Raw genomic sequence first — 12,493 nt, forward strand, 5'->3', positions numbered from 1 at the left:
CTTTCCCACCACACGCCCATTTTGATTAATTTCACACCTCACAGAGGTGTATTAATGCTCTCCATTGGAAACAGAGACAGCAACAGCTTCAGATTCTGTGGTTGCAGGGATTCTTGGCACTTTCTTAGCAGGGCTCGGGATAAGCTGAGGAGGAAAAAAAAAAAAAAGTTTTAAAAAACAGAAGTTTCCAGTTCCTGCTCTTAGATTTCATTGCTTCTTCCTAGACTCCCAGCATTATCTACCAGACAAAATTCACGCTACACTAGTTAGAAAGTTTGGTTTTAGGTATTCAAGTTTGATTGGATGTTTCTGCAGTCTTGGTTTATATACAAACTGACTCAGTCTCTCTTGCACCAAAACTTACATTCTGCAGGTGGGATTTTTTTTTAAATGTCTATCTTTGATTTTTTGGCTCCTATTTTACCTATTTTAACAAATTAGATGGAAATAAGTTATCAGCCCCTTGTCCTCCTTTTACAGGGGATTTGCATAGCACCACTATATAGAAATAGTTTTGCTATTTACATCAATTATTAACAAAAATACAGAATTTTCACCTCATGAACTATGCTTGGATGGACAACCTCAGCTCCTGCTTCCAAAAGCCCGTCACCCAGCACTGGACGTCGAGCATAAGTTCTTCTGTGTTTTTCATCCACTCGCACTAGGTACCACGTTCCCTCAAAGAGATCATCCACTGAACACTGTGGAATGTAGTTGGCTATGAGGAAACCAGTAAAATATTATTAACTGATTGTTGATGGTTAATAATGAGGAGTCTTGTGGCACCTTAAAGATGGTAAGGCAACTTTTCTTGTGCTATATATTTATGCCTGCCTACTGTAATTTTCTCTCCATACATCTGAAGAAGTGGGTCATAGCCCATGAAAGCTAAGCTCTAATAAATTTGTTAGTCTTTAATGTGCCACAAGATTCCTTGTTGTTTTTGCTGAAACAGACTAACACGGCTACCCCTCTGAAACTTGATGGTTAATGTTTATTGTAATATTCACTGCCTCTTTCCAAATTGCAATAGCAGAAGAGCATGTGTACTAATACCAAAGTATGGCCTTCACTTTAGCTCAAATTGTGCCATGAATACTTAACTGCTGCAGTGCTTGATTGAAATTATGTAAAAACTAGAAAGCCCTGGACTTCAATCCTTAACTGAATTCACGGATTTGATAACAATATCAGGAATTTACTTTGTTAAGCACATTGTAATTTACTTTATATGAAAATGCTTTTACCCAAGTGATGCGTTTCCTGTCTAATCTTCATGTTTTCAGCAAAGACATCTGGTGCAATACACTTTCTTGAGTCAAGTCTTGTTTTCAGATCAGAAAGGCTAGCAGTTATTTTATCCAGAGAAGAACCTGGAACACACAAGACCTCCACTAAGTCAATGCTAACATCATAAGTAAATGTCAATGCACTAATATTTCAAAAGGACTTTCGTACAAACTGGAAGACTATAGTTGTATTTTAATATGCAATTTCCATGATCTCTGGGACACAAAATTACATTATTATAGCTTTAGTCATTATCATAGAATAACAGGGTTAGAAGGGACCTCAGGAGGTCACCTAGTCCAACCCCCTGCTCAAAGCAGGACCAATCCCCAGACAGATTTTTGCCCCAGATCCCTAAATGGCCCCCTCAAGGACTGCACTCACAACCCTGGGTTTAGCAGGCCAATGCTCAAACCACTGAGCTATTCCTCCCTTATAAAGCTAGCCTTTTGAGAGTTAGAACATGGTGAGACAGCATCTTGAATTTTAGTCTTTTCCCAATGGTACAAAAATACTTCTATCACTATTAGCCAGTCTGTTGCATTTCTGCTTATACCAATGTTTTAGTGTAGCCAACTTTTCAGGTGAGCTATCCAAATGAGAAATGCTATAGTCAAATTAACTTACCAGGTGTGGCATCCTGTGTAACTCTAATGGAGTAGAGTGTAGCAGCAAAACCAGAGCCATAGGAGAACACACCAATTCTTTGTCCTGCTAGCTGCTGTGGGGAGTACCTGTACATCAAACAACAGTTAAGAAGAATTAAGAGAACTACGCTTAAGTGCCAATTTTAAATAACCAAGTGTGATATTTAGCTTCCAGGGAGAAGCCTGCTAAGACCAAAGTTTATTGGAACGGTGCAGCTCACATCTCAGACTACAAGCCACAGTTCCTATACAGAAAACAAGTAATACAAAGAGTGCTCCTCACTCCTTGTTTTTTTACTTCTCATGATGAGGCATCTACACATTGCATTGCCTGTATTAGACTGTATACGTCTCAGGGAAGGGGTCTTCTCACTTTCTAACTGAGAAGTGCCACGTACATCTACAGCACTATAGAATGATCTTTGAAACAAGATTTAGGACTCTGCAGTGCAGCTACCATCAAACTAATTTAAATGGAATGAGGTTAAATAATGTCCAGAACATTACAATCCTCAGGTTATTTGCTTTTTCCATGCCTAAAGCGTATCACCACCTCTAAGAAAACTAAAAAGCCAAGGCCGAGAGAAAGTCGATGCTAAAGAGTGGGCTTGCTAGAGTTCCCTTTGGTGCTGTCACAGTCTCAGTGGCTGCACCACAGCTGATGCTAGCTGGAACGGTCTGCAAAGAAACAAAGGAAGTTGCTCTTTGGGTATGCTTGTTTTGGTGGGGGAAGAGAAGATGTCTTGATTTCTCTCCTCTTAACTTGTTTGGAGGCTGGGAGAGGTGTCTGCTAGTAAATGAGAAGTTTAGTCAGTGGCTAATTAGTTTGGATAGTAGGGAAGCAGCTATTTCTGGATGCAACTCATAAAAGATTGACGGATGAAGTATGTGAGACAAGAGTACATACAAATTAGTTATTGCGTAGGCTGGTTTCACATTATTAAGTATGCATGCAGAACCATTTGAGCTGCAACTAGCCTCTAGTAATCATCTAATCAACCCTGCATAACCTGTGGCAGGATAAGAAAGGCTTCTGATCCCTAATCCAGCAACCGTGTGTGCTTGTTCAGGTTAAGACTGCAATCAGGTGGGGGGTTGTTTGTTTACAAGGATTATCTAAAATGTTGTTTTGCTAATCCAAGGCATAGATACTTGATGCAACTATGTTTATTCACCATCAACTGTTAGTATGCTGTCTTGCACAAGACAGCAATCAGGACAACCCCTTCCCTGGAATGTGTACAGCCTGCTTTCCCACTTCATTTGCATGATTAATGTATCTAGAGCACTTTGCTAAACTTATGTTTGGGTTTTAAAAAAACAAACAAAACAAAAAACAAAACAAAAAAGATTGCTACCTGAACTTCATCCAAGGGAAAAGATTTTTGGGGGATAGTTTGTTTTGGTTACAGTAAGCCTGTTGGGAATAAGTTATGTTTCTAGAGCTTTTCAAGAGTTAACATGTCAAGTCACAACTTCTTACTTTTCTGGCTTTATACTTACTGTGCTAGAAGAGAAGCAAGGCAGCCATAGACTGAAGGGGTGTACATGTTTCCATTTTGATTGGATACAAGTAAAGAAGCTTTGGTTTTCTGATTAAAGAGTTCAGCACTAGCTTTCATAAAGGCCTTCTCCACATCTCTATCAAAATAGGTATCCTCCAGTTTTACATCCCTATTTAAAAAATAATGAGGTTTAGAAACTGCTGCTACTCACTAAAACAGCTGAAAGGGAGAAGCATATAGGATGTGTAGCACATTTTAGATTCCCTTCTTCCTCAGGCTAATTAAGTGATAGTAGCAGTTCTCACCTGAAAGCTTCCAAGCCACTATAGATACTATTTTCTGTTTTAGCGTTCTGGTCACTAAGAAAGTCATTCAACAACAGTCGAGCCACAGATTTCTGTACAAGTTTACAGTATGGAGAATGGAAGATCATGAAGCCAAAGTCATTCAAGGTAAAGTCTCTGTCACTTCCTTCTGGAAAAGGCAAAAAAGGCACAGTAAGTTGTAACAATACGTGTACAATTGCTCACATTAGCCACTTTTTTTTAAAAAAAAAAAGCAAACTATAGTATGGTAGCATCCAGGAAGTTACTGTAAAACCTAGCCTTTGCTGGCAAGTTACTAGAAGCACTGCAGTTATTTGCATTTCAAAATATAAGGTTATTTCTGGCAATCAAAGAAGCTCTTCAGATAACAATTGGCAAGTTGTGCCTGTATTGTAAATTGACATATGATTGTGGTGCTACATAAAAAAAAAAAAGCAGAATGGTATTTTGGCACATTGGTAAGATTTAGCAGTGGCAGGAGGTAGTTATTTATCTCCAAAACAGTGCTGCTCAATAAATATGAAACAAAATGCTTATATTGATTCTGTATAATTGTTGAACAATTGAATATAAATCTCAGTGTCACAGGATTAAGGGATCATTAAAAAAGCAAATACACACTTACATCCCACTGGGCAAGTTACACTGGAGGTATAAACTAGCCAAAGTCCTGGTGACAATGTTGCTTCCCTGAGGTTTATTTAATATTTATTTAAAATTTCTTTAGGCTGGATATACAGATATATGCGGTTGTACAGATATTGCATTCTCATTATGTGCTCTGGCAAATAGAATTTTAGATTGCCACCGATGCCTGTAAACATTTTACAGTAATACATACCTTTTTGCCACTGAGCACGGATTTTGTTGCGGTAGACAAAATAGCAGCGATCTAATGCACTGAGGTAGCACTGAATAGATAGTTTACCATCAACTACAGGATATTCAGACACCATATCTGGCTTATAAAAGTCATAGGCATGCTGCATATGGGTCCCACGCAGTCCTATTTAAATAAAGAAAGAAAGATTGCTTAAGAGAATCACTTTATAAGTCAACCTGAATACATGTCACCCCAGGTTAGTGGCATACAGATAAGATTTGGTGCTGGCCAGACAGCTTAGTAGTGAATTCTCACATCCATGGCGGTTTGACATACAGCTCCAGATCACTCACTACTAAGGTGAGAGTGGAAGTGCTGGCAAAACACCAGGCTAGATTCACAAAAGGATTTAGGTGCCTTAGTCCCAGAATCAGGCCCCAGTGATTCACAAAACTTTCACCTCAGCTGCTGCTGAACCGTCTAGATGTCTAAACTCACTTAGCACCTGAATTTGTGCAGTAAAAGTTCCCTAGGTGCCTATGTTTCTGTTTGAGCATGTGAACTGCACCCCACTCTAGACCTTTTGACACCTAAGTCCCAATGCGATTCATGAACTAGGGGAAAATAGGCATTTCTCCACCTAACTCCCCTGTGGGGTCCAACTCAGCAGGTGTCCTCAGACCTCGCCTACCACATCAGGCCCATATAAGCAGGCATACACCAATCAGGCATTGGGGATAGGGGATGACCTCCCTCATTACTTTTGGCCCTATGGTTAGGGTACTCACCAGGGTTGTGAGAGACCTCAGTTCAAAGTCCCACCTCCACCAGAAGGGGAGAAAAGGGATTTGAACATGGATCTGGCCCCTCTCAGGTGAGTTCCCTAACTACTGGGCTATTCTAATGTACAACTCCCTTAGTCTCTCCTACTGAAGGTATTCCACTGAGGATAAATAATTAGAATAATTGCTGTAGAGGGACTGGATGCTGGGTCTGTCACCTCCCAGGTGAGCACTCTAACCACCAGGCTACAGAGTCATTCTTATACTTAGCTGCTCTCTCTGGCCCAATTACTCTTATTATTTATCCAAACTGGAACAATTTCAACAGGAGAGACTGAGGGAGGCCCACATCAGAATATCCCAAAATACAGGAGGTTAGGGCACTCATCTGAGAGGTGGCAGATCCCTGTTCAAATCTCTTTTCCCACTCAGGGGAAAGGGGTCTCCACACTCCAGGTGTGTACCCAGACCGCTGGGCTAATAATCATAGGACTGGAAGGGACCTTGAAAGGTCATCTAGTCCAGTCCCCTGCACTCATGGCAGGACTAAGTATTATCTAGACCACCACTTTAGTATTATCTAGACAGGTGTTTGTCTAACCTCCTCTTAAAAATCTCCAATGATGGAGATTCCACAACCACCCTAGGCAATTTATTCCAATGCTTAACCACCCTGACAGTTAGGAAGTTTTTCCTAATGTCCAACCTAAACCTCCCCTGCTTCAATTTAAGCCCATTGCTTCTTGTCCTATCCTCAGAAGTTAAGAACTATTCTTCTCCCTCCTCCTTGTAACAACCTTTTATGTACTTGAAAACTGTTATGTCCCCTCTGTCTTCTCTTTTCCAGACTAAACAAACCTAATTTTTCACCCTTCCCTCAAGGGTCATGTTTTCTAGACCTTTAATCATTTTTGTTGCTCTTCTCTGGACTTTCAATTTGTCCACGTTTCCTGAAATGTGTTGCCCAGAACTGGACACACTATTCCAGTTGAGGCCTAATCAGCACGGAGTAGAACTTGCTTACATTCATGCTAATACATCCCAGAATGATGTTTGCTTTTTTTGCAACAGTGTTACACTGTTGACTCATATTTAGCTTGTGGTCCACTATGATCCTCAGATCCCTTTCCGCAGTATTCCTTCCTAGCCAGTCATTTCCCATTTTGTATCTGTGCAACCGATTGTTCCTTCCCAAGTGGAATACTTTGCATTTGTCCTTATTGAATTTCATCCTATTTACTTCAGACCATTTCTCCAGAGGTGCCTAACCCAGGTTTTGTTAATCCCAGTAATTTTCTAGGCTCCTAGAAATTGGGTGTGCTGACGCTCAGTATCACTACGCTTAAGTTCCGTCATGAATCTAGCCTATCCTGCCTGTAACAAGTCGATTTTCATCATTTGACAGCCCCCCCGTGAGAAAACTGCGCTGATCGGCACTAGACAAGACCGTGCAGTCCTTGTATTTCACATTGGTGAAGGCAGGCAGTACCTCCTACTCCACCCACAGGTGAATCCCGCCAGGGGCAGCAACAAGTCAGTTTAGACCGAGATAGAAGGTGCAAGTTCTAACACCAGAAAAGTTAATCTGGCTCCCTGGAGGCCTGGAATGACAGTAACTACAGTACAGGACATCCTGGAGTTCAGAGTGTTCTGCAGGCCCCATATATGGTATCCATTTTAAAATCTTTCCACATGAGACTAACCTCGCTCAAAAATTAAAGGAGCATTTGGACCAATTAACATAGCAACAGCACCAGCTCCACCGGTTGGCCTGGCATTTCCAGTGGCATACACAGCTATGTCTCCAGCAACAACAAGCGCATAACGACCTGGAAAAGATAAGAAATAACTATGGAAAGAAGTCCCTGGGAAACTTTATTTTTAGCTTGCAATGCTTAGTTTTTCAGTTTACAGGAAGATATGGTTGCAGGATTGTGCGAGCTCTAATCAGCTGACACTTCTCCAAATTTATTTCCGCCTTTTATTTTCATTCCTTGGAGCATTCCAGATTTCCAAGAAAAGATCAATGATAAGTAGGTGTCTCAGAATCACTTTGTAAAGCATATACAATACATTCTAATTTCACATTTACACAAGGTGTAACCTAGACGTGCAAGTCATCTTGGAAGTATACATTTTCTGTCTAGCGTATTTCCCAGGAAACCTCTCTCAAGTCCAGTGTCTGTTTTACTTAGCATTTTTTAACTATAGAAAAGGAAATCTTATATCTTATAAAGTATTTTTAAAAGGCTTACTATCCAAGCATAAAGTTATGTGCTGTGTATTTAAGGTGGTTACTAGGAAGACTACTGGACAAAGACTTAAGATGTAGCTTTTGAACAAAGACAACAAACTTACCATCCCAAGAACTGGACTCAACCCAGTTAACAGCATTAAAGATAGCAGCAGTGCCTCCATAGCATGCATTTGTTGTGTCAATCCCTTCTACGTCTGTATTACCAGAATCCTCAAAGAGCTGCATCAGGACAGTCTTTACAGATTTTGACTTGTCAATGATTGTCTCTGTTCCAACTTCTAATCTCCCAATGCAATCATAGGAGAGACTGTTCCTCTCCATAAGCTTCTGTACCACAGTCAAGCAGAGTGAGTTGATATCCTCTCTATCTGAGCAGAATCCCATCTTCGATTGACCCAAGCCAATGGTGTACTTCCCAGCATCCACACCATCAAATGTTTCCAATTCTGTCTGGTCAACATACTGAGAAGGAAAATAGATCTCCAGGGCAACAATTCCCACATCTTTTGGCCAACAGGCTTCAGCATTCACAGGAAGAGACCCAGGCATTGTTGTAGAGCTTGGAGGAGGAGAAAAAAAACAAAACACCACCACTAAAGCTTATTTAGACACATTCACTTTAATAAGTAATTGTGCAGTAGACTTCTAATTTCCTACAAACTCCTTGAAAAACTATTTCCTACATATTCTATCTAATGCTGCTTGCTATGACATGTCCTACCCTCTCATACCAATATGGAGTACTCATCTTCCTTAGAGGTGCACTTCACAAACATGCTTAACTCCCCGATAGATATTATCTTTTTTTTTTTTAAGTGTAATTAATTTTAAATTTAAGAGGAAAAATTAAAGTTTCTATTTATGTATTGCTAGTTATTTATTTTCTTCCCATTTTATTAGTGGATGCTTTGTACTTGTTTCTTTGATTTCGTAATTGTCAGTTGAATTTCTGGTTTGACACCACTAAGAATTTTTGTAATTATTAAAAATACAAATTTAGTCCTGAGGATGCAAACACTTATGCATATTAGTAAGCCCACTGAAGTCAATTGGATGATTCAGGTGAGGACAAGTCTACCAACAGAAGGTGGGTACCAAATAGAGGTCTGCCATAGAGATCTAGGCTCAGAGATCTACCCATAGGGCAACTACTACATGTAGAAATGTTTGAAGTGAAATCTAGGTTAAGTAAATGTGACACAGAACGTAACTATGCTGGTATTCTAATTTGTCTACTTAGGAGCAAAAACCCTTTCAGTTAGTCACTTCCTGAAGAATGCAAATCAGGGGATCTTTGCAGTATTGATGCCACCTTTATTGTGGAAAGTGTTTCCCTGATAAATTAATAAAATAAAATAGTGCACTGCAGTGACAATAGGTACCAATGTTGAATTTGAGATCTTGATCTTTTGAATTGCACATCCCTCCTGGAGACCTGTTATTACCCCTTACAGGCACTTGGATCAAGATGTGCATTGTGGGGTGGGACCCATCAGCTCTCAGTGTCTAAAGCAGAGGTTCCCAAAGTGGGCGATACCGCCCCCTGGGGGGCGCTGGAACGATCCAGGGGGGCAGTAGTAGCCTCGGGTGCAATTGGGGGGCGTTGAATAAAAATAAGGGGGCGGTGGAAGCATAAAGAAAGAAGAGAATAAGAAAATTTTGAAAAACCGTTCGTACATGTTTCATCTGTTGTGTAACAGAGTTAAAGTTGTAGTGATTACTTTATTTTCCAAATAAATTCACAAATTATAACCGATCAGGTGTCAAGTCCGCCAACAGCTCTTAACAAGCAAGTGTTGGCAGGCGAACGTGTCGCGCATTGTCGGGAAGTCCAGCATGCATCAGCAGGAATGTGTGCGTGTAATGACTTGTTTACAATACGATACTATAAATAGGCGACATGTATGAAATCTAATTTAGATTGTTTCTGAATTGTGTAAAAAGCAGTTAACAATAGTGCAATACGTATTTAAAATTTTTTATTCATATTCGATACCTTCGATCTTTACGGATTACGGATCACATACAAAGCAAGTTGTATTATTGTTGTTTCAATAAAACAGCAATTTACACGTGAGTATTTTTATACATTTTCTTACATATCTACCGTACGTTTCTGTGCCTCTAGTGCTTACTAATAATAAAATCGTAGCAGGCTTGTGTCGGTACAGTACTATTTGAAGTGTACAGTCAATATATTTGTCATATTTTTATTACAATATTAACGAAAACAGGGGAATGAAATCGTAAAAAAACTGTTAACTATTAACATTTATTTATATCTATCGAATCATCTGTGTTAATTGGTAAATAAGGCGTGTGTTAATAAGGAACAATTATTTAAATAAGGGCAAACTAAATTAAAACTATTAACTGATTTTTAATTGCATATTGATTATTTTTTAAATTAATTATTTCTTGATAAATTTAGTTTGATATTTGACAATTTAATATCAAATACATATATCTAATGCTGAGCAAAGAACAAAACCCAATTTATTAGTTTCATTAGTATTTTAGTTTGGTTGTCTTTTGCCGTCTTATGCAAAAACCACTGTATACCTGATGTCGTGGGCGATATTTTTCTAATAACACATCTTTCTTTACTATATTGTAGGAAGTAGGTAAAAATATAGATACATAAAAGAACGCAAATTCGTCACTGCATCTTTCTGTTTGTTCGCTTAAAGAAGGTAGATTTCCAGGGGGGCACTGAGTAATTTTTTTTCTGAAAAGGGGGCGGTAGGCCAAATAAGTTTGGGAACCTCTAGTCTAAAGAAATAAACATGGGACCCCTTCATATCAGGAAGATGACCAAAGCAGCCAGTTCCATGAAGGTCTCTGGATCCCAGCCACCTGCCTACACACTGCCTGTAATAAATAAAGTGGGGGGATAGCTCCCTTTAATGGACACCCAGCCAGCCAGTTAGCTGTAAAATCCCTTTTGGTAGCTGTTCTTTACTTGCTTTACCTGTAAAGGGTTAAAAAGTCCCCCAGATAAAGAAAAAAAAAAGTGGGCACCTGACCAAAAGAGCCAATGGGAAGGTAGAACTTTTTAAAATTGGGAAAAACTTTCCCTTTGTCTGTCTCTCTGGGCTGAAGGGACAGGGCAACCATGCTATAAGCAACTAAGCCAGGTATGATTATAAGTCATCAGATTATGCCTAGAACTACTTATCTGAATTCCAATGTGTAAGTAGATCAGAATGTTTAGCTAGATGTGATTAGGGTTATTTCTTTTATTTCTTATTGGCTTGTGGACTCCACTGTGCTAACCCAGATGCTTTTGTTTCCTTGTAACCTTTAAGCTGAACCCCCAAGAAAGCTATTTTGGGTGCTTGATTTTTGGAATTGCTCTTTTAAAATCTAGCAAAAGCTTAAGTTCCAGATATATTTTCTTTTTTGTTTTTAATAAAATTTACCTTTTTTAAGAACAGGATTGGATTTTTGGTGTCCTAAGAGGTTTGTGCATGTTGTTTGATTAGCTGGTAGCCACAGCTAATTTCCTTTGTTTCCTTTTTCAGCTCTTGGGGGGGTTTGAGGGCACCCCACAGGGAGGAATTCCCAAGTGCTCCTTCCTGGGTTCAAAGGGGGTTTTGTTGCATTTGGATGGTGGCAGCGTTTACCAAGCCAAGGTCAGAGAAAAGCTGTAACCTTGGGAGTTTAATACAAGCCTGCAGTAGTAAGTATTAATTATTAAAATCCTTACAGGCCCCACTTCTGCACTCGGAGTGACAGCCTTGATGCTGCCTAGCTAAATTAAGTCAAAGCTTTGGTTTTGCTGGCAGGATGTCAGAAAGACAAAATACTTCAACCAAAAAACAAAAACAAACCACCACCCATACCCTGCCTCCTCTACAAAAGCCCCACTACTAATAAATAATTCATACCTAGCACTTTCCATCACTAGTTCTCACAGCGCTTTACAAGAGGAATCAGTGTCATTATCCCTATTTTACAGAGAAATAGAGGCAGAGTGGTGGACTTTCTTGCCCAAGGTCATTCAGCACTCTGACAGGTTTCAGAGTGGCAGCCGTGTTAGTCTGTATCTGAGTTCCTGAGTCTAAGCACAGCACTCTGTCCGCTAGGCAACATGGCACTCAGACAGTCTAGTCAGTATCCAGCCTCGGGGTCCTTCTGACTCAAGGTTACTGGATGCCCCCAAATGGAGGCAACACCCCACCCCTCCTCTGCCGGCCCCTCCCCACAGGCACTGCCATCTGCACAGGGCAGAAAAGAACAACAGCTGCACAACACCCCGCCTCCCGCTCCGCACCCCCAGCGTCACGGCCCGCTCCTGCCCCGGAGCCATGCGGCCAAGCCCAGCCCAGCCGGGACAACAAGCCGCAGCGCTGCGCGGTATCAGCCCGGCGCTCGGCTCCGCGCAGCACGGGGCAGGTCCCGGCCCATGCCCGCAGCCCTCCCTGCGAGCGCGAGGCCCAGAGCAGCCGGAGGGGGCCTGCGGTCTCAGACGCCCCCCAGCAGGGCCCGGGGGCTCCTGCGCACCGGGCTCTCGGGCCGGGAGCAGTCCCCGCCTAGGACAGGGAGCGGCTCCTCAGCCACCCCCGGGGGCCCCCGTCGCCTACCGAGCCCCCCCGCAGCGGCCCCCCTCGCTTACACGTTACGGAATCCCATAGCCGTCCCGCGGAACGGGTCAGGCGGGCAGACCCGAGTGCGCAAGCGCGCACTCGGCTGTCACCTTGAGGGTCACCCAAATGCGCACGCGCGCTGTTGCAGCAACCCACGCGGCAGCCCCCAGCTGGCTACTCCACCCCTCGTAGTGCTGTGACGTAGCGCCGGTTAGTGCTGCAGTGCAGACTCTGCCCAGCCCAACCCGCACGTGGAGGAGAGCACAGCGCC

At 41.6% G+C, this 12,493-nt stretch overlaps 1 protein-coding gene across 1 annotated transcript; it reads right to left on the reverse strand.

Moving 5' to 3' along the window:
• Window positions 1-51: 51 nt before the first annotated feature.
• On the reverse strand, window positions 52-12,268 carry HMGCS1 (3-hydroxy-3-methylglutaryl-CoA synthase 1). The gene is made up of 10 exons (XM_065406598.1): window positions 12,252-12,268; window positions 7,735-8,192; window positions 7,080-7,205; window positions 4,613-4,777; window positions 3,751-3,919; window positions 3,444-3,614; window positions 1,921-2,027; window positions 1,251-1,376; window positions 558-721; window positions 52-144 (listed from the first exon to the last, which is right to left on the reverse strand). Exons 1-10 carry the CDS (start codon window positions 12,266-12,268, stop codon window positions 52-54), a joined length of 1,596 nt encoding a protein of 531 aa, XP_065262670.1.
• Window positions 12,269-12,493: the final 225 nt, after the last annotated feature.

Source organism: Emys orbicularis, chromosome 6 (genome assembly GCF_028017835.1).
Source record: "Emys orbicularis isolate rEmyOrb1 chromosome 6, rEmyOrb1.hap1, whole genome shotgun sequence".
In the NCBI taxonomy this organism is placed as follows: domain Eukaryota; kingdom Metazoa; phylum Chordata; order Testudines; family Emydidae; genus Emys; species Emys orbicularis.

Excerpts from the sequence above, each read along its gene's own strand:
- HMGCS1 (XM_065406598.1), bottom strand. Across the intron at positions 7,206-7,734 it reads TGAGTCCAGTTCTTGGGATG|GTCGTTATGCGCTTGTTGTT; the intron begins GTAAGTTTGTTG and ends TATCTTTTCCAG. Across the intron at positions 722-1,250 it reads ACAGGAAACGCATCACTTGG|CCAACTACATTCCACAGTGT; the intron begins GTAAAAGCATTT and ends GTTTCCTCATAG.